General features: G+C 39.3%; 1 protein-coding gene across 13 annotated transcripts in view; it reads right to left on the bottom strand.

Moving 5' to 3' along the window:
* Positions 1-21,151, bottom strand: part of BCL2L13 (BCL2 like 13) — a 107,937-nt gene that overhangs the window by 30,291 nt on the left and 56,495 nt on the right. For 4 of the 13 annotated variants that reach the window (XR_012784935.1, XM_075552265.1, XM_075552267.1 and 1 more), the window contains 2 exons: positions 18,328-18,419; positions 4,974-5,117 (listed from right to left, as the gene is read on the bottom strand). Coding sequence is in view for 11 of the 13 variants with exons in the window: in XM_075552265.1 (XP_075408380.1) it covers positions 4,974-5,117; positions 18,328-18,419 (236 nt within the window). In the remaining 2 variants the exon portion in view is untranslated. Of the gene's footprint in view, positions 1-4,973; positions 5,118-11,687; positions 11,800-18,327; positions 18,420-21,151 lie in introns of those variants that run through there. The other 9 variants (XM_075552260.1, XM_075552266.1, XM_075552258.1 and 6 more) reach the window with 6 other exon arrangements.

The following is a 21,151-nucleotide window of genomic DNA, read 5'->3' as shown; positions in this document are numbered from 1 at the left end:
CATTCCAGTGGGTTCCTGGTTTTGTCTTCATCACCACTAATAGAATCAGTTTGAAGCCCACATGAAAGAGTCAGTAGGGAGCCCTGGTGGCATAGTGGGCTACACGGTGAGCTGCCAACCACATGGTTAGCAGGTCAAACCCACCAGCCACTCTGTGGGAGGCAGAGGAAACATCATGCTCTTATAAAGATTTAGCTCCAATTCCAGAGCTGAGCAAAAAACCCCAGAACCTCAGAGGCACCTCTACTCTGTCAAGGTTGCTATGAGCCAACATTGACTCGCTGACAGTGAGTTTGAGAGGAATTACTCACAAACCAGAGTCTGTAACCTGGAGCTGCCTGCATTACCCTACTCGGCAATGACTCTACTCATTCAACAGACTGACCATCACTTGGCCAACTAGTCTTCTCCAACGAGTCCTGTCCTAAGGGGTCGCCGTGACTCAGAAACAACTCAATGGCAGAGAGCGAGGGGGTGAGTCTCTGGCTCTCAAAAGTATCAGACAATGTATTGATCAAAACAACAGAAAATAACCAGTACAAATATGAGAACAACTTCTCATGGTTCCTATTTTACAAAAACACTTAAACAAGATTTGTATTTATTTTCTTAGGATAAACACCCAGCATTTCATTCAATAGGCATTTACTAAGCACCAAAATTCTAATATGTTCCAGATGAACATCTATAGTAGAGCCTTGGTGGCACAGTGGTTACACGTTGGATTATGAGCCACAAGGTCAGCAGTTCGAAACACCGGCTGCTCCTCGAGAGAAAGAGCTCATTCTACTCATGTAAACAGTTACAGTCTCAGAAACACGCAGGGGCAGTTCTAACCTGTCCTACAGGTCACTAGGAGTTGGTGTCAACATGACGGCATAGGTATGTAAGTAACATCTATATTACCTTACTGAAAAACAACAAAGTCAACCCTTAGATATGTAACAGGGTAAAAAGAAATTGTGTACTCTATAGTCTGAATGCTCCTACTACTAAATCACTTTATACAGCTTAAACTGAATTAAGAAAATATGTCTCTCTGTCATTGAGTCAACGCTGACACACCTATCCCCTGCAGGTTTCCGGGACTGTTTATGGGAATAGAAAGCCCGGTCTTTCTCCCAGGGAGCTGTTGGTGGTTTTGAACTGCCAATCACACAGTTCAAAGATAGCAGCCCAAAGCACAACCACTACACCACCAGGGCTCCTTAAAACGTGCCTGAACTCAAAGACAAATTCCCAGAAAAAAAGAAGAAACAGTGAACAGTCAATAAAACCGGGGACGCAAGCAAATTCTTTGCTGAAATATCTTTTTTTTTTTCAAAGAAGATGCCTCTGACGGCTGTATTTAAACTTCAACCCTTATACAGCTTCCCTGCTTTGCTTTTATTTTTTATCATGCACTTAGCAACATCTAACATCCTGTTACTGCTGTATGTTGTCAAGTTGATTCCAACGAATGGTGATGAACTTTGGACAGAGTGGAACTGCCCCACAGGGTGTCTTTGGCTGTAATCTTCATAGGAACAAAAGAGCAGAGCTTTCTCTGGCAGAACAGCTGGTGGGTTGAAGGTAATTTTATGAAACGCTACATCAGCGGCCAATTGCTTAACTGCTGCACCACAGAGTTCCTGCTGACACCCTATACAGCTGAGTTATTTGGTGTCTGTCTCCCTCTCCTACATTGTAAATTCTATGGGGACAAGGGTTTTCTCTTCATGGCTGCCTACCCAGAATCTAGAATAAAGCACAGCTTGAAGTAGGCACTCAAAATATTACTGAAAAATGAATGATTGCTTCATATAAGAGAAATTGAAATAAAAGGATACAAAAACAAACAAGAAAATAAATAAAAACGAGAGAAAAAAGGATGCAAAAAGATCATAGACAAACTCTTCAGGTGGATTTAGTGATATAAAGAATCAACTTTAAGACAACTTTTTCTTTAGGGACTCAGACTGTAACTTTAATGGCAAAAGATTCAATTCACCAGGAAAAATAAATAATTGCAATTTGTAGTAGTGGCCTAACAAAATATCCTACAAATACTTAAAGCTCTAACAGAACTGTAAGGAAAACTAAAAAGTCTATCACCATAGTAACAAATTACAATCTCTCTCTGCTTAGGACCACCACATGATGAAAATAAAAGAAAGACTAATACTAGGAATGAAATAGCACATATACAGATCCAGCAGTGCCCAGAATGAAAGACCTAGTATTTTTGAGGCATGTGGAAATCTGGATGCTATGAAATGTTGACACAATAACGGCACTGTAGTCATATTAAAATAAAAAGACAACCCTGAGCTTCTAGAGCAGCGGTTCTCAACCTGTGGGTCATGACCCCTTGGGGGGGGGCGGGTCAAATGAACCTTTCACAGGGGTTGTCTCAGACCATTGGAAAACATACAATTATTTCACAATACATAATTACATATTGTTTTGTGATTAATCACTATGCTTTAATTATGTTTATGTTCAATTTGTAGCAATGAAGATACATCCTGCATTACGAGTCTTAACAGTAGCAAAATTACGGTTATGAAGTAGCAACAAAAATAACTTTATGGCTGGGGGTCAGCAGCTCATGAGGAACTGTGTGAAAGGGTCGCGGCCTGAGGAAGGTGGAGAGCCACTGTTTTAGAGGCTGTCCTGAAATGTTACAGGTAGAACGATGTGACGCTCAGTGAAATGGGCATCCGTGAAGGACAAGAAGGACCTTCAATGACATGGCTGAGCCACCAGCTGCAACAAGGGGCTCAAATACAACAGTTAAAAGGATGGCACACGACCAGGCAGTACTCTGTCCTGTCCTACATGGGGTCACTACGAGTCGGAACTGACCCAACAGTGCCCAACAACAAATACGATGCTGGATTTTGCTTCCAAATAACCTTAAGGGGAGCAGTAAACAGGGTGTGACTAAGGCATGATTGGCAATATTGGTTGGGGGTAAATTATATGAGAAATCATGATAAGCTCTTTGTTAAACATGCATATTCAAAATTCTCCAAAATAAGGTTTTCTAAAATAGGAATTAGTAAAAAAATAAGTAAAACTGAAAATTGGTTCTTCAAAGTCACCTATAACGTAGCTAACTTTCCAAAGAGATGTATAAAGGGGCATCAGAGAACTTTCAGGAGTGGCACACTTGCTCTCTATCTTGAATTGTGTGGTTGTTACAATCAGGTAAGTTCGGGTGATTGTATTCATGTAACTCTACAACTGATAGTGATTTAGAAATAAAAACCTGAGTGGCCCTCCCACCAAATTAAAACGCTCGAGGCCACCACATTTTAAAATGTAGGGGGGAAAAAAGAAACATGTTATTAAAATCTCTAAAGAAAAACCAGGAACTATTAGGCAAAGAAAATACTAGGCAAGTTATAGTAGCAAATAATTCTAACTTTGCACAAATTACTCCAGAGTATGGCAAAAGAAGCGTGCAGAAACCAGACAAGAAAAACTCTAGGCCACCTCACTTCTTTACTGACACCAAAAATTCAAACCGCCCTCCCTCACTGCCATCTACACAACTTAATAGCAAAACAATTTTGAAAAACACTTTTTTAACATGAGGAAAAAGATAAGGATGTTTGCCAGCACCACTTCTATTAATACTAAAATGGGGATATTTTTAGTGCAATGAAATGTTTTGCTTTTTAAAAACATAAAAAGCATGTCTACGTAAAAAAAGCAAAGGAACCTAAAGATAAACATAATTAGAGAGTTCATGAAATCAAGTGGAAATGCCCACTGTGGTTCTATATATCAGCAAGAAAGCGTAAGTTTAGGAATATGTAGAACTAAATATGTACAAGACTGCGATGAAAGAAATTAAAAACTTTACTGAGACTTTTAAAAAGATATAAACAAAGGAATATATCACATTGAAAAATTGATATATATATATTTAAAATTGATATTATTTTTTGTGGTATTGAAATTTCATAGGCCAAAGAGTGAGCTGGTTGGGAGGAAATGCTGCTTGACAAGGCTCATCAGGGAAGTGATAACGAGAGAGAGGTTGAGAAACATTGCCTAGGTGAATTTTAAAAATCATAATGAGGAATGGAAAACAAGTTACAAAACAATACACACAGTGTGAAGGAGCTTCAAAAAGCTCAGGTAAATGGAATTTTAAATAGTGAGTTTTTTCTACCAACTTTTTGAAGTGTCCTGGTAGAATACCATTTGTAAAAACTGGAAAAGTACACAAAATAGCACACTGTCTAGGGGAATACACACAGGTGGTTAAGCTGTAATACGAGACAATATTCAGAGAGGAGTGGGCAGAAGCAGGTTGAAAGCCAGGAGAGGCGGCATATAGAAAAAGAGGCAAAAATGCTGGCTGGCTGTGCTGTGTTCTTTTGGACAGGGACGGTACAGTGAGTGTATTTTATGATTCCTCGTCCCTTATTTGTAATGTTCTGTGTGCACGGATCTTTTTATAAAAACTATTTTAAAATATCACATAACCATTTCCTATACAAAATAGGTTAGTAGAAAAAAAAAAGAGGACCTGATGCAAAGGGCTTAAGTGGAGAGCAAATGCTTTGAGAATGATTGGGGCAGGGAATGTATGGATGTGCTTTATACAACTGATGTATGTATATGTACGGATTGTGATAAGAGTTGTATGAGACCCTAATAAAATGTAAAAAGAGGAGAAAAAAAAGAAAATGATTAGGGCAAAGAATGTACAGATGTGCTTTATACAATTGATGTATGTATATGTATGAACTGTGATAAGAGTTGTATGAGCCCCTAATAAATTGTTTTAAAAAAATTGCTTAGTAATTTCACTCTAACTATAGGAAGTCTTTGCACTGACTGTTATTGTTGTTAAATCTATGCTATTAACAGTAACAAAAAGGGGCTTGTTGGGTGGGTAGTTGGTTTTTTGGGGGGTGTTGTGTTGTGTTGTCAGAAGATAAAGACTCTTAAAGACAAGGCATCGCTGCTCATACCCAGCCGCCGTGCTGAATGATGTACTCGGCTGCATGGTCCTCCAGATACGTCACGCCAAACTGGAGCAGTGCACTTAAGGGTTCTTGACCACGTCTTGTCAACTCCAAAAGCATTTGCCGCAGCAAAACCAGAGGCACCAAAATCTTCAACGCAAAGGTGAGAGATTCAGAAAACAAAAATTCTTATCATTTGTTTTATATGCTTAATTATAAAAAATTAAATTCAGCTACATTATAAAATCTTGTTTTATTTTAATAAAGGAAATAAAACACTAGCCACTAATTGGATTTTTCTGTATTTTACCAGTGGTCTTATAAACAAGGTGGAAAAAAAATTACTATTCTAGGAAAATAAGTGGGTTCCCATTATACAAATGGCACACTGAATCCCATGAATACACATGATTTCATAACAATCCCATGAAATAGTCATTATGTCTACCTTTAAAGATAAGGAATTGAGAATTCATGAAATCAAGCAAGCTGAGTCTTGTTTTGTAATACAAGATTTTAAGTCAGCTTTCACTTTAAACCCCTTCATCTACCTTTATCCAAGTAACAAGACCACACCAGTCTATTCTGAGGTGATTTAAAAATACAGTATTTAAAAGTTAGCAATTAAATAAAACAAAACAAAAAGTTAGCAATTTAGCTAATCAATTGTAGCTTATAAATAAAGACATGTGCACACACATAAACATGTAACCGAGCAAAAGGTTACCAGTGGTAATCCCTGCTGGATTACCTGGATGGTGAAAGTCTGAACCATTACTATATTTTTTAGTCTGTATGTTTCATAGTAAGTACTACTTTGTCAGAATCGCTAAATTATTTTTTATATATAGAAGCTAATCATATTTTTAAAAACCAATCACTGTATAGCATGTATACTCTGTAGTATGATCATATTTTGGTTAAAAAATACATAGAAAAAAGATTGAGAAAAATATCAAGATATGAATGGTGGGGTTACAGGAGTCTGGAAATGGACCACACAGCTAGCAGCTTACCCAACAGCCATTCCCTGTTTGCACTGTATCTCAAACTTCCACCCAAAAACCTTCATTCAGCCTCGCCCCAGATAATAAATTAGTGATTGAAGGCAATTATGACAGTGCTATTTCCTGTTGCTGAAAACGTGCTTTCTCAGGCTGTTCTGCAGCTGGAGTTGACCACATAATCCAGTTCTGACAAGTTCAGCAGCAGGGCCTCTGGGAAAGCTTTTGACTTCATGTAAGTGATGAGCACCCGGTGCTGTCAACCATAGATGTGCTCCTACACCTTCAACAGCCATCCTGGAGCCACCAGAAAACAAGCTGGATGACAAAAGCCAAACCGCAGGCAGAAAGACGGTGAAGCTGAACCGAGGAGGGCAGAGCTCAACTGCAGACGCAACTGGAATACAGCCAAGAGTACTGTCAGCTACGATTTCTCTTACTTGTCATCCAATACAACACGACTCTGGTTACTTTCTATTTTTGCAAATCTAGATTTTCTCAAAACGTGTTTCTCATATATTTGTATAATTACAAAAAAGAATATGGTTTGTGTGGTAGTTACATAATCTGGTGTCAATTTGGGACTTGAGAGGATTAAGAATGAAGGAGTGGAATCTAGTCTGTCAATCTTTGTATAGCCAATTCGGCCTCTGTGTGGGCATGGCCTTCTGGGAACTCCTGAATTTCCTCCTTGGAGGTGGGAGACAGTTCACCCCCCACCCTCCCCCTTTGAGACACTCTACTGACAAGGCTGACTCCCTGGGAGACATCCCTGGGTGCTCCTGCGCAGCACTGAGATGCTTATACTGCCACTAGCTTCAAAGACTTTCTACTCAATGGCCTGTGGTCGTCCTGCATTTGGCACCATTGCGTGTATTTCCCGAGTCTGAAGAGGACTTTATAGAATCAGTATCAGACATATAGGTTACTATCGGACTTATGGGCTTGAACTGGACTGAATTGGGATGCTTTCTTAATGTACAATTACCCTTTATATAAGACGCTCTCTCTTACACACGAGTGTCTAAGATTTGTTTCTCTAGTCTACCCACACTAACACAGTTTTTTACCAAAGCACTGGGTTTTAATTTCACCTATATAATTTATTCATCACCTGTTTGAACATACTGATGATGCTCCTGGATTTGTTTGTTTTTGGCCCTTTCAACAGGTGCTTTTTCAAGGGTGCTTAAAAGGGGCTCTAGTGGCACAGTGAGTTACGAGGTGGCATCTGAAGATGTGCTCGCCCTGACACCCACTCTAAAAGAGAGAGGAAGTGTCCCGCTCCTCTACAGAGTAACAGCCTCAGAACCCACAGGAATTCCACTCCGTCCTACAAGGACACTAAGAGTGAGAATTCACTCAATGATAATGAGTAGGAGACTTCAAAAAAAGTTCATTGAAAATTCCATTTTCCTTGACATTTTAAAAGTCCCTCTGTATTTAAAATTATGCCAACTCTGTAATTAGACTGGCAGAGAGAAAAGATGAAACTACTGAAAACAAACAAAAACAAAACAAAAGGGGACATTATGACTGACCTGGTAGAAATGAAGAGAATTATAAAACAATGTTTCAAACTGAATGACACAACATGGATACTGAAGATGAAAAGAACCCATTCTTAGCAGCATACAACCTACCCAAAGGACCAAGAAGAAATAGGGAGTCTTAGCAAACTCCCAGCAAGTGAAGCTATGGAATCGACCATCAAAAATCCCCACAGAACACAATTTTCAAGTTGTGAACCACAGCATCCAAACCAGAGATTTCATATAAGCACTGTTCTTCACATGACGGACTATTTAAGCTGTGTCACCTAATACAGCGCCAGCTGGGCATTTTAAACTACTGGAATCAAGGATTATGACTTGTCTTCAGATTGCCATGCAATTAACTTGATTTCTAGTTGAATCAAAACTAAAAAACACCTGGGTGGAGAACATCTTCTGGGTTTTTTAAAGCTTTAAATCATGAAATCCACCCACTTAAATCACACCATTCAGAATAAGATTACTAAGGAACATGTTCAGCACTCCCACAGGAAACTCATGCCTAGCAGCTGCCCAGCACCACTGAGCCCATGCAAGCCCCTGGCAACCCTACAGGGCAGAGTACAAGTCTTTAGGGTTTCCCAAACTGTACATCTTTCATGATAGCAGACAGCTGCTCGGTTTGAACCACCAACCTTGCAGTCAGCCGCCAATGCTTAGCCTGCGATGCTATTAAGGCTCCTTCCCTATTCCTTTCCCAGTACCTGGTAACCACTGTCCTACTTTCTGTCTTTCTGGACTGAACCACTGTGCACATTCCACATGAATGAAACAATGAATCACACCCAATTTTCTCCACATCCTTGCCAACACTTTATTGCCGAACATTTTGCCATTCTAGTGGGTAATTAAGTGGTGTCTCATTGAGGTTTGAATGTGCGTTTTCCTGATGACTAATGATGTGTCTAATGGCCATTTAGGAATCCAGTAGCATTGCAATTACACATTTTCTCTATTTTTTTCACTTTTCACTTGTACTTTTGGTGTAACATCCCATACCCAAAGAACCCATGATATACCACTACGTCATGGAGATTTATTCCTATGTTTTCTTTTAAGTACCAAATATACTTGAGTGTAAGCTGACCTGAATATCAGCTGAGGCAACTAATTTTACCACAAAAAATGCATTAAGAAAAAGGGCTGAAAAACTCGGCTTATACTCGAGTAATATACAGTATTTTGTAGTTTTAAAAAAGTTATTATGTATCATAAGAATTGTTTCTGGCCTTAGTTAATTTAGTACCTTTTCCTTATTTGATGCTTAAAAACAACACATTAATTAAAACATAAGCATTTAAAATTACTATTTACTATCACTCATACTTTTTAAAAAATACTTTTATTGGGAGCTCTTACATCTCTTATCACAACCCATATATCCATCCAGTGTGTCAAGCGCATTCGCACACATGCCGCCATCATTTCCAAAGCATTCCCTCTCCACGTGAGCCCTGATATCAGCTCATTTCTTCTCCATTCCTTCCCGCCTGCCCTCCCTCATGAACCCTTGGTAAGTTATAGATTATGTTTTCCATATCTTACATCGTCCTCCATTGCCCCTCACCCACTTTCCTGTTATTCGTCCCCCTGGGAGGGGGTTCTAGGTTGATCCTTGTGATGGAGTCCCCCCTTTCTTCCCCCACCATCCCCTAATGCTCTTGGTATCTCTACTCTCAATGTTGGCCCTGAGGGGTTTATCGATCCTGGATTCCCTGTGTTGCAGGCTCTTATCTGTAGCAGTGTGCGTGCTCTGGTCTAATCCGATTTGTAGGATAGAATTGAAGTCCTGATAGTGGGATGAAGGAAGCACCAAAGAACAAAGTTGTGTGTTTCATCGATGCTATACTACACCCTGACTGGCTCATCTCTTCCCTGTGACCCCTCTGTGAGGGGATGTCCAACTGTCTACAGATGGGCTTTGGCTCACCACTCCGTGTCCCCACCCCATTTACCTGGGGTATGATTTTATTCTGTGTCTTAGATGCTTGACACCTGATCCCATTGACACCTCATGATCACACAGGCTGGTGTGCTTCTTCCACGTGGGCTTTGTTGCCTCTCAGCTAGATGGCTGCTTATCTTCAAGCCTTTAAGACCCAAAACGCTATATCTTTTGATAGCAGGGCACCATCAGCTTTCTTCACTCCATTTGCTTATACATCCATTTTGTCTTCAGTGATTGTGTCAGGAAGGTGAACATCACAGAATGACAAATGGTTAGAACAAAGTGTTCTTATGTTAAGAGAGTACTTGTCACTCATACTTTTAAAAGTGAAAGTTATCACCTTTAAAAGATATTTGAAAAAAAAAGATATTTGAAGTGATAGAGGAAGAGTTTTTGCTTAAGGGACAATGAGTTTATGTTAATGGTGGTGAAACATGAGAGAGGGATATCAATAATGGTTGTACAACACAAAGATTATAATCAATAGTACTGACTTATACATGAATAACAATAATGAGTACAAGGAAGAAGATAATGTTCTAAAATTAATTATGGTAATGATTATATAACTCTTCTTGATATGACTGAAGTATTGAATTGTATGCTATGTGGAGGAAGTGCCATTAAAACTGTTAAAAAAAACTATTTGTCATTAAGGCATATTTAAAACAGAACATTAGGAACCATACAAAGAAAACCTACTTAATTTAACTAAGATTGTCTAATTCTCTGTTTTTGACCCACCAGAGGAACAATGAATAACAAAATAAATAAAAGAGTAAGAGAAAACGTTCATGTTCTCTAAATTCTAATTGTTTAATTTATCTTAATATTTTTTATCCTGGAAAAAACCCCTAAAAGATCCTTTACAGACACACAGGACTCCTGTAAGTTAGTGAAAGAGCCCTGGTGGCATGGTGGGTACGCTGTGGTCCAAAAGAGCAGCAGTCTCAAAGTACCAGCTGCTCCGTGTGAAAGAGACTCTACTCTGGTAAACAGTTTCCGTCTCAGAAACTCAAGAGGGCAGTTCTACCCTGTCCTCTAGGGTCGTTATGAGTCAGTACTGAATGGCAGTGAGCAGATATAAATTAGTAAAGAGGAATACATCAATAGAAAAATTAGCAAAGCTTAAACAGAGAAAACCTCAAACGAGGAAATATACATGGCTTCTAAAAATGGACTTACCCACATTTCAAATAAGAGAAATGCAAAACAAGAACGAAACAGAAATGCAGTTTTTCACCGAGAAGATAATTCAATGTGTTGGCAGGGATCCGAGGAAACAGGGACTCAAACAGACTACTGGTGGGAGTGTGCATTGGGATAAGCCTTCAATAAGAATACCTTGGCAAAACGGGTCGAACTCTAAAACTCATCAGACCCTTTGACTTAGAATTCCACTCTGGAATGTATCAAATACAAACATACAAATAGTGAGGCGGCCGAAATAAACATGAAACAACCTGTCTACAAGAAGATGTAATGAGGTGTTCTTTATAACAGCAAAGGATTAGATAAACAACACAACAGGGGTAAGTTAAATACATTTTAGGCATCCAGTAAAATATTATGCTGCTGCTTAAAAACATCAGATCGTTTACTGGCCCAATCTTCAAGATTTACTGCAGTGAGTGGTTAAATGAGAAAGGCTCGATAATGTGCACTACTGGTGCAATTTGTGTAAAAATAAACATGTGGACACATTTGTATAATCCTATAGAATCTCTGGACACACAATACAAAAGAACCTGACAGCAGGGCTGCCCGCACCAAAACAACCCAACCCACTGCCAGTGAGTCAATTTTGACTCTTAGCAAAAGCCTGAGCGGGGTTTCTAAGGCTGCCGACCTTGAGGGGAGCACTTAGCCTCACCTTTATCCCCTCACAGTAGCTGGTGGGTTTGAACCGCCAAGCTTGTGCTTAGCAGTGCAATGTCACCAGAGTTCCACTGCGGGGCCAATGAGGAGGGGGAAACAGTCACTGGTAGCCAGGGCCAGAAAGACATTGTCTTTTCACTGTTTATCTTTCTTGACTTTTTGCATTTTATATCATGTGCTTCCATTATATCTGAAAATAAGAATTAAAAAAATATACGAGCTGTCATATTTAAGTTAGCAAAACTGTCTGATTCTAGTGACAGAGGCAGTATTATCCAGACCTAAACAACATTAGGGTGCAATATTAAAGCCATCAAAACTTATGACAAAAACTAACCTGAGTCTCGTCTTCTATAAAAAATAGATAACACTAAAAATAACTAGATATTTGCAGCTGCCCATCTGGCTGTATTGTCTTCTCTCTAAAACTTCATGAGGTCTCCACCTGACTGGGGAAGGAATGCAAAAGGAAATTAAACCATTTTCAGCTCCTTGCTATTATATTGCCAAGGTAATAACTAAGGAATGATAAAATCTTTCTGAGAAGAAGGCAGATAGGAAAAAGGGAGACCGTGTTTTTTCAAATTAACTATTGTTGGCTTTGAAGTAAAAGCAGTCCAGAGGGGGATTATTAAAGTCGGAAATAAAGACTGCAACAAACATGCCATTTGGGGGCATTCTAAGAGAACTTCAGCCCCAAATATATAGAAAACCCTTTCTTAGCAATAATGGAGTATAAAAAAACCACGAGCAACCGAACCAAACTCACTGCCATCCAGTCGGTGCAGACTCCGTGACTAGAGGGCACAGAGCTTCCCCTGGGGATTCGAAGACTCTGTATGGGAGCAGACAGCCTCCTTTCTCCTAAGGAGCAGCGGGTGATTTCGAATCGCTGACCTTGCGGTCAGCAGCCCGTAGTGTAACCACTACACCACCAGCGCTCCGAACGGAGCTGCAGAGGGCTATAAAGAGCAATGCGAGTATATTTGGAAGGTGCCTTCATGGTGGTTACATGTTGGGCCGTGATCATGTTCACATGGTGGTTACATGTTGGGCCGTGATCACCAAGGTTGGCAATCTGAACCCACTAGTGGCTCCACTCTTACTCCAGTAAACAGTTACAGTCTCAGAAACTCAGAGGCAGTATGAGTTGGCATCAATGATGGCAGTAAGTGAGATATTTGGCTTTTTCCACAATAAGAACACCTGTCACACTGTTAAAATACAACCCAAAACAGTTTTCCATTTTGGACCAATATTTTGCCTCCAACAGGAGTAATAAATGGTTTGTAAATCAGTTGTACTGTCCCTCATTATCAGCTTCAAAGTTCTAGATGTTTTGTTCTTCAAAACATTGTAATACACTAGCATGTAACATTTAAAACAAATTTTTTAGCATGTAGCATTTTAAAGTTACCAGGCTCATAGTCTTTAGAAAATAAGTTGAAAACATTTTATGCTCACTATATAGAACAGCACACACACATACACACAAAACAGGATTCATTGTTTTAAATGTACCTCTTGCATTTATCAAAAACTACACATTCTAGTTTTAAGATATAATAGTCTAGGGATAAATCTTCAATTTTCTTTTACTCCTGTCTAATTTTAGTTATTACTATTTTCTCTACTTATCTTTTAGCAACTTCTTCACTGCTTTGACTGGTTATGTTTCTGATCTTCTTCACCCCAATTATTTCTTCTTGAGATGCCATAATCAGCATCAAGAAACAATTCCTTTACAGGACGAACATTTCCTGTTGGGTTGATGACTTTCTGCTTAGTGACACGTGTTGGCCAGATGACTCCATTTTAACCTTTGACTACTAAAATTCTTAAATGACCCCGAGCATATCCCACGAATGATTACCTCAACTATTTGGTGTAGGTCATCTTTGGTATTTTCAGGGACCTTCAGATCCGGTCCAAACTATTTAAACAGCTAAATTCATTTGGACTCACAAAATCTGATCTCTACCAACATGGCCTTTTACTATACATAGAATTTGCGAACACCTGCATACAGGATGGTTTTGAACTTCATTTTCTCATAAAATTTTTAAATTTGTTAACTAGATTTTTCAAACATCCATTCCTAAAAGGTCTTTTTTAAAAAAATCATTTTATTGGGGGCTCATACAACTCTTATCACAATCCATACATACATTCACTGTGTCAGGCACATTTGAACATTTGTTGCCATCATCATTCTCAAAACATTTGCTTTCTACTTGAGCCCTTGGTTTCAATTTATTTTTCTCCTTCTCTGCCCCCCACTCCCTCATGAACCATTGAAAATTTATTATTTTGTTATGTCTTACACTGTCTAACTTTTCTGTTGTCCGTCCCCCTGGGAGAGGTTATATGTACATCCTTGTGATCGGTTCCCCCTTTCTGCCCCACTTTCCCTCTTACCCTCCTATTATTGCCACTCTCACCACTGGTTCTGAGGGGTTCATCTGTCCTGGATTCCCTGTGTTTCCAGTTCCTATCTGTACCAGTGTACATCCTCTGGTCTAGCCAGATGTGTATGGTAGAATTGGGATCATGATAGTGGGGGGGTGGTGAGGGAAGCATTAAAGAACTCGAGGAAAGTTGTATGTTTATCATTGTTACACTGAATCCTGACTCACTCGTCTCCTCCCCGCGATCCTTCTGTAAGGGAATGTTCAGCTGCCTACAGATGGGCTTTGGGTCCCCACTTCGCACTCCCCCTCATTCACAATGATATTTCTTGTTCTTTGACACCTGATACCTGATCCCATCGACACCTCATGATCACACAGGCTGGTGTGCTTCTTCCATGTGGCTTTGTCGCTTCTGAACTAGATGGCCACTTGTTTATCTTCAAGTCTTTAAGACTCCAGATGCTATATCTTTTGATAGCAGGGCACCATCAGCTTTCTTCACCACATTTGCTTACGCACCCGCTTTGTCTTCAGTTATTGTGTCGGGAAGGTGTGCATAATGAAAGTCAGTTTAATAGAACAGAGTGTTCTTGCATTGAGGGAGTACTTGAGTGAAGGCCCAATGTCCATCTGCTACCTTAATACTAATCCTATAAAATATATGCACATAGATCTATTTCCACATCCTCATATATAAATATATTTACATATATACATGCCTGTATTTAGACCTCTATAAATGCCCTTTGCCTCCTAGTTCTTTCCTCTATTTCCTTTGACTTTCCTCTTGTCCCACTATCATGCTCAGCCTTCATTTGGGTTTCAGTAATTCCTCTCAGTTACATTGCCCTTGATAAAGCCCTAAAAGGACTCCTACAGCCTCCTCGCCAACAATTTTGGATCACTTGTTCCTGGGTTTGTTAACACCCGCTTCCTTCACCTCCCCCTTACTACTTCCCCCTCTCCCATGCCCCCTCGGAACCATTGGTCCCATTGTTTCCTCCTCCAGATTGTTTATCCCACCTATCTTATCTAGATAGATCTGCAGAAATAATAATATGTACAAGAAACAAGACAAAGCAAAACAAAGCACAAGAAAACAAAATAACAACAATAAAAAAATGACAAAATAAGAAAAGCCTGCAAATAGTTCAAGATCTGTTTGTTGACCTTTAGGAGTATTTTCAGGTCAAGTCGGATGGGGTGTCACACCCTGACCCCAAAGTCTATTTTTGGTATTCCCTTGGGACTTCCTTGCTTTGTTCCCCTTGCTGTTCTTTAGTCTTTTGCCTCAGTGTGATGGGGTCAGATCGGATGCAATTCCCACACCTTCAGTGTTGTTCCCTGTAAGGCTATAGGTCACTGAGCGATGTCATCTCCTAGTGGGGCCGGCCACGTGGTCCTCTCTGTGCATTGGCTACTATGAGCAGGGATATCGTCCTCAAGGCTTAGTGGGCCAGGATGTGCTCCACTCTCTCTCCCTCCCCCTTCATTTGCTCCTGTGTGCTCTGATCAGACATGTCCCTCTCCCTGAGGGGTAGCTTCAGTGCTGTCCTCTGAAGTAAATTCTTCTAGGAGGAGGGGCGGCTGTCCACATAGTTGGGATTAGGGTCAGCCCCTCAGACAAGATGTCTCTTTACGCATATGTTTTTACATCATTCATACTTCTAAGTCCAAAAACTAACCAAATATTTTTATCTCTTGGATTCCTTTCTCCAAGTCATTTCTCACTGTTGTTAGATGGTGGAAAGTTGGCTCCAATTCATAATGACCGTCTGTACAACAGAAGGAAGCCCTGCTTGCTCCCGTGGCAGCCTCCCTATTGTTCTGTTTGAGCCCACTGCTGCAGCCACTGTGTCCATCCATCTCCTTGAGAGTCTTCATCTTTTCAACTGGCCTTCTACTTTACCAAGCATGATGTCCTTTCCAGAGATCAGTCTCTCCTAATACTATGTTCAAAGGAAGTTTTGTCATCCTTGCTTCCAAGAAGCATGCTGACTTTTCGGCTTTCAAGGCAGATTTGTTTGTTCTTTTGGCAGTGATGTTCTTCTTCCGGGCCTGGGTCCCCTGATATGCCCAAAGTACATGAGACAAAGTCTCACCATCCTGCTTCCAATGAACATTCTGGCTGTAGTTCCTCTAGACAGATTTGTTTATTCTTCTGCAGTCCATGGATGGTACTTTAACTTTTCTTCGCCAACACTGTAACAGTAACTTTCACAATGCATGTAAATTGCTTTTCTTGCTTCAATAACTTTTGTGATGAAATGCTCCAGTATTTGGGCTACCAAGAGATGACTTCCACTGGTTTACTTCTACCCACGTACTTAGCTAATCCACTGAGGTCTCATATGCACCTGTGTTCTCTTTCCAATGGGTTAGTTTTAGTTCAATTAAATAGCATTATTCTTCTAATAGAGGATTGATGAGTTGGCCTTGTGTAGAAGTAAAGCAAGCCAATTTAAAGTTCTGATGATTCCTTCCAGTAAAATGAAGATTTATGATGACAAATTATTTGGCCTAATGATCTACTATTTTACCCTCCAGAACCTTAACAAGTATACAAAAGGTCCCAGAACCCACAAATTTCATCTGTACTAATTTACTGATTAGGTTTGAATAATGTCTTGAACCAGTCTGCTTCAAAACATAATTTAAAAGACAAGACGACGCTATGTGCCATCCAGTGTTAAAAGCCAAAAGGTGCATCTCACCCATGTTAGGGTATTTTCAGTCACCTCACAAAGCAATGCTTAAGGAAGACCAAAGACCTGATGTCTTTGAATTATGGCATTGGCAAAGGCTACTCACTAGACCCTGTGCTGCGGGAAGAACAAACAAACCTGCCTTGGAAGAAGTACAACCACATCCTTAAAAGCAAGGATGGCAAATTCCACCTCAGCCATATGTACATGTTATCAGGAAGGAGAAGTCCCTGGAGAAGGAGCTCGTGCTTGCTGAGTAAAAAGAGGGGAAATTCTCCCAGAGATAGATCCAGTGTCTGCACCATCTCCAATATAGCAACACTGTGAAGATGGCTCAGGACCAGGCAGCGTTTTGTGCTCCTTTTCAGAGGGTTACTATGAGTGGGAACCAACTCGCTGGCACCGACGAAGCATGATGCTCTAGGAAAGACAAGGACGAATGGGGATTCTTGACAAACGACCAATGTGATTCTGACCAGGTCTCCATGTCTACCTAATGGACCGGTAACAGAGGAACAGAGGAAGATGCTAAGGGACACTGCAGAGACACAGTCGCTAAAGACCCAGAAGGGAGTAAACTTCTACAGAATAAATAACTTGCATAAGTAAATCAGAGGAGGAAAAAGTAGAGTAAGGGAAGTGGTTAAGACTACCTAGAAATGGGACCTAAAACATATATGCTTCCTTTTATATAACACGTCCAGAAAATGTCCACTTACAGAGAACGTGCTTAAAGAGACTTATCTAGTCTATGGTAAGGATGTCAAACCAAGACTTATTTCAAAGCCTGTTTTTATCTCCAAAGTCTGCAATTAAGCTGCGAAAAGATAACATACATCAATTAGCTTCATAAGGTCATATGGCCTGACTCATCAATAATTTTGAGAAGTGATTATTTATAAAATAATCTTGTTGGATTTAATCACCCCTAGCACCATATCACTTAAGGGCCACACTTTTTTCTCATTATGAACTTATAAAAAAAAAAAAAGAAAAGAAACGATGTGTCGATTCCAACTCATAGCAACCCTTTAGGACAGGGCACAGTTGCCCTGTCGCAGAGGGCTTCCAGGCCTGTAGTCTTTATGGAAGTGGACTGCCACATTTCCCTCGTTACAGCGGGAGGTGGGTTTGAAGCACTACCGTGAGCCCCCCGCTCCTTTAAGGTTGCTCTCTAGTCTTCCTATATTGCATCTCCTTAAGTTTTCTGCCTTTCCAAGGTGAGAACTCAGTAAGGCACCCTGAGAAACAGATGAGCCGTAAGATGTAGTGGAAAACACTGAGACTGGAATCGGTCTCAGCTCTGGTGCTGCTTGCCACGCTCAACAGTCAGGGGGTCTAGGCCAATCACTTGGCTTCTCTAATCCTCCAATTCTTCGCCGGAACTTAGTAAATACACAAATAAGTAAACTGAAGTTAATATAATCTAGTCAGCCCCTCTGCAGTAGGTAGTTATGATTAAATAGTTTGTAAATTGTAAAACACAAATTCATTTCAAACACTCAGCAGAGGCAATTTCCCAACTGAAGTCCGTATTCTCACACCCACTTCCAAGATATATGCAAATCCTCACAGATAACCGTCTAGAGATAAGAGTCACATCTAGTAGCACACAGCAAAGAAGAAGCTACAGGACATTCGGGACAAAGGGAAAATGGGTGACACACGACACGTACTATAGGAGGGGGCTGGGCAGAAACTTTCAGTATCCAAAACATAAGCCACTTAACACAGTCAGCTTCATTTATATGTGAAATAAAGAGCTCGACTTGTTTTCTGTTGCATGATGTCAGCAATTCCACCTGTATTGTATCATTAACATACTAATCCCTTCTTAGAGAAAAGAACATATGGTTAATACCTTGTTCCAACCGTTGGCATGAACTGCGGTCTCCAGTATGCAATCCCGGAATCCCTGATAGGTCATTGGCCTGTGGAGATTTTTTTAAAAGTCTGTCACAAAAAAGGAAAATTCTAAATCTCCAGAGGAACTAATGCATACAGTTATTATTATGCTGCTGAACTTTTTTGCAAAAGTGGCAAAATGTATTTTAGATCAGATGTGGCTTCCAGTACTTAGAATGTATTTTTCTTTTCTTTTTTAAAAAAGTTTTATTTTTATTTTAAGTATGTATTTTTCTAATGTACTTTCTGTACGGTGAGATACATGCCATCAGTTTGGGAGAGCAGTCAATAATATAACAAGATAAATACTTATTCTAATAAATCTTTTTAATTGCCTGAAATTTCTTTCGTAGGATTTCTATAGTGTAGATAACTATTTGGTTTATTCAATATATGATAAAAATAATAATTTCATTCAAAATACACCTCTATATTATTTTAGTACATATAAAAAGCACAATTATAAAAAATTTTTAAAAGGTAAATCATCTAAAATATTTACACACTAAAGAGAGATGTCACCTGAAAGACTTTTCAGGCTGAGGATACACAGACCTGGACAAAGTAAAGGTGGCGCAGAGTTCCATGTTAAACTTTGAACCTTATCATATAAAATTCTACATGCTTTCTGAATGTAAATCCTATTCATAGTAAATGGGGTCACAGTATGAATGTAAGTGGGACAAGGAAAGAGGTTCTTGGAGTAGGTAAGATTTAAAGTTCCATTCTTTGTGCTGAGCACTGAGAAAAAATGAGACACTGTCCCAAGACCTCAGAGCTGACAAGGATCATATCCAATTCAATCTGGTCCCAAGGGCTACACTGGTCCCATTCTCCAGTAGGGACTTTAACACATGCCACAAGTCTAGATACCACAGTGGCTAGTGGTGTGCTGCGAGAACACTATAAACAACAGATTTCAAAGACTTAGAGAGCAAAAGGAATGAAAAATATCTCATTAAATTTTTACAGTGGTTATATCTTAAAATCTTATTATGTTGGCAGGATTGAGTTAAAATAGATTTTTGAAAACATTACTAATTCATGTACTGTTTCCTTTTTTAATGTGCTTTAATGTGATTGATTAAAAATATTTTAATTGCATATGTTGCTTTCCAAGAGTTTATGAAAAACTTCCACTATCTTTTAATTCCATTTTCCATCAACCCTTTGAAGCCTCTTCAGATTTCTATTAGACAGAGCCGATCAAGACCCTTTAGAAAAAGTCCTGGTGACAGGGGCATCACTCTTTTGCTCAAGTCAACATCAATAGACACTGAAGCAAGGCTAAAAAGGAAACAAGACACCAGGGCTGCTCTTTTCCACAAGAGCGACTCTGTACCACTTTCCTTTGCCACATGTCCAGTAACATAGCCTTAGGATCTTTTAGAACACTTGGACTACATGCTAGACTGCGGTCAACCCTGCAGCTCAGGAAGTACTATGTAGTTCACCCACCTGTATTCTCCCTTCAGCTTCCCTTCACTTCCTTTCCTCAACCGGTCAACACTGTTATGGGGTACAGTAGTCCTTAATGTTAGCTTGTCTATCCGGCTAATGTACTTTAGCATCCATCAAAATGAAATATAACTTGAAACATTACATATACACACATGTATACACATATGTAATCCAGTAGATTAGACACTCATGGAAAGGAGAATCGAATAAGACATGAGGCTAAAAAAGAAAGGGGGCATGGGAGGGCATTGTGAAACTCCTGGTGCTTGTCTTTACAAGGAGTTCCAGATCAATTTCTCACTTTACACAAAAGTTTGGTATATTCCACCTTAAAAGATATTACTTCCAAAAAAAGAAAGATATTACTTCCATTTGTATAGTACTTCTAGTTCAGCATCAATTAATTTTTTCAGGTATTAGTAATAAAGCTTAACAGCTTTCAAAGAAGTTATTTACTCATAAAGAAACATGACTGATGTGTATGCAGGGTGTGTGTGGGGGGGGGGGGGGAGCAAACACAACAGCTTTTAATCCAAGATAATTTTCTTTTAAGTATATTTGCTTTGCATGAAGTGAGATGATATGAATTTTTCCTCTGTGTTATAAAAAGGACTGCAGAAACAATAATACTGGTTTTCTTAGAAACAAAAAAAGTCTATCTAAAGGAGCTTCAAATGACATAAAAATGGAATTAACAAATAATGGAATTTTCTCATCTACTTTTTGAAGTCCCCTCATGTATCACCATACTTTGGACAGTTTACTTCAATAAAATTAAAATATGCAGATGGAGAAATTGAGATTTAAAGAGTGAAATGGTTTGTTCAGAGCCACAAAGTCTGCATCAAAGTTGGAAACAGAACTTTTTGTATTAATTCCTTACTATTTTACTGCCTGTCACAAGTGTTTTTCTAGGTGTTTTATTTTTTCTCTTTCTTGTTTATATATAGTGCAGATTTTTCTTCAAATCTTTATATAAAACTTAAATTTCAAGAAAACCCTCAATATACAAAACAGATGAAAAAGTATTTAAGTTCTGATTGAAGAATGAATAAAAAGGTTTTAACAATAAGTCCAACCCACTCAAACGAACTTCATTTCTTGAAGGATCCAAAGGTCCCCTAGTGGAATCCCACGGCTAATAACAATTTTTGTAAACCACTATTATAATCTTGAATTTCCTATTTAACTCTTATTTTTATCCTTTTTTCTCTCCATATTTCCAAATATAATTTTCATTCCATTCTTGCCGAATTATTAATGAAAATTTTACATTTGCTCAATTTACCACAATATATGCAGAAACAAACTGAATTTTC

This window comes from Tenrec ecaudatus, chromosome 6 (genome assembly GCF_050624435.1).
Source record: "Tenrec ecaudatus isolate mTenEca1 chromosome 6, mTenEca1.hap1, whole genome shotgun sequence".
NCBI classification, from domain to species: domain Eukaryota; kingdom Metazoa; phylum Chordata; class Mammalia; order Afrosoricida; family Tenrecidae; genus Tenrec; species Tenrec ecaudatus.
The sequence above is the reverse complement of the archived record's forward strand: the minus strand, read 5'-3'. Positions and strand labels throughout refer to the sequence as shown.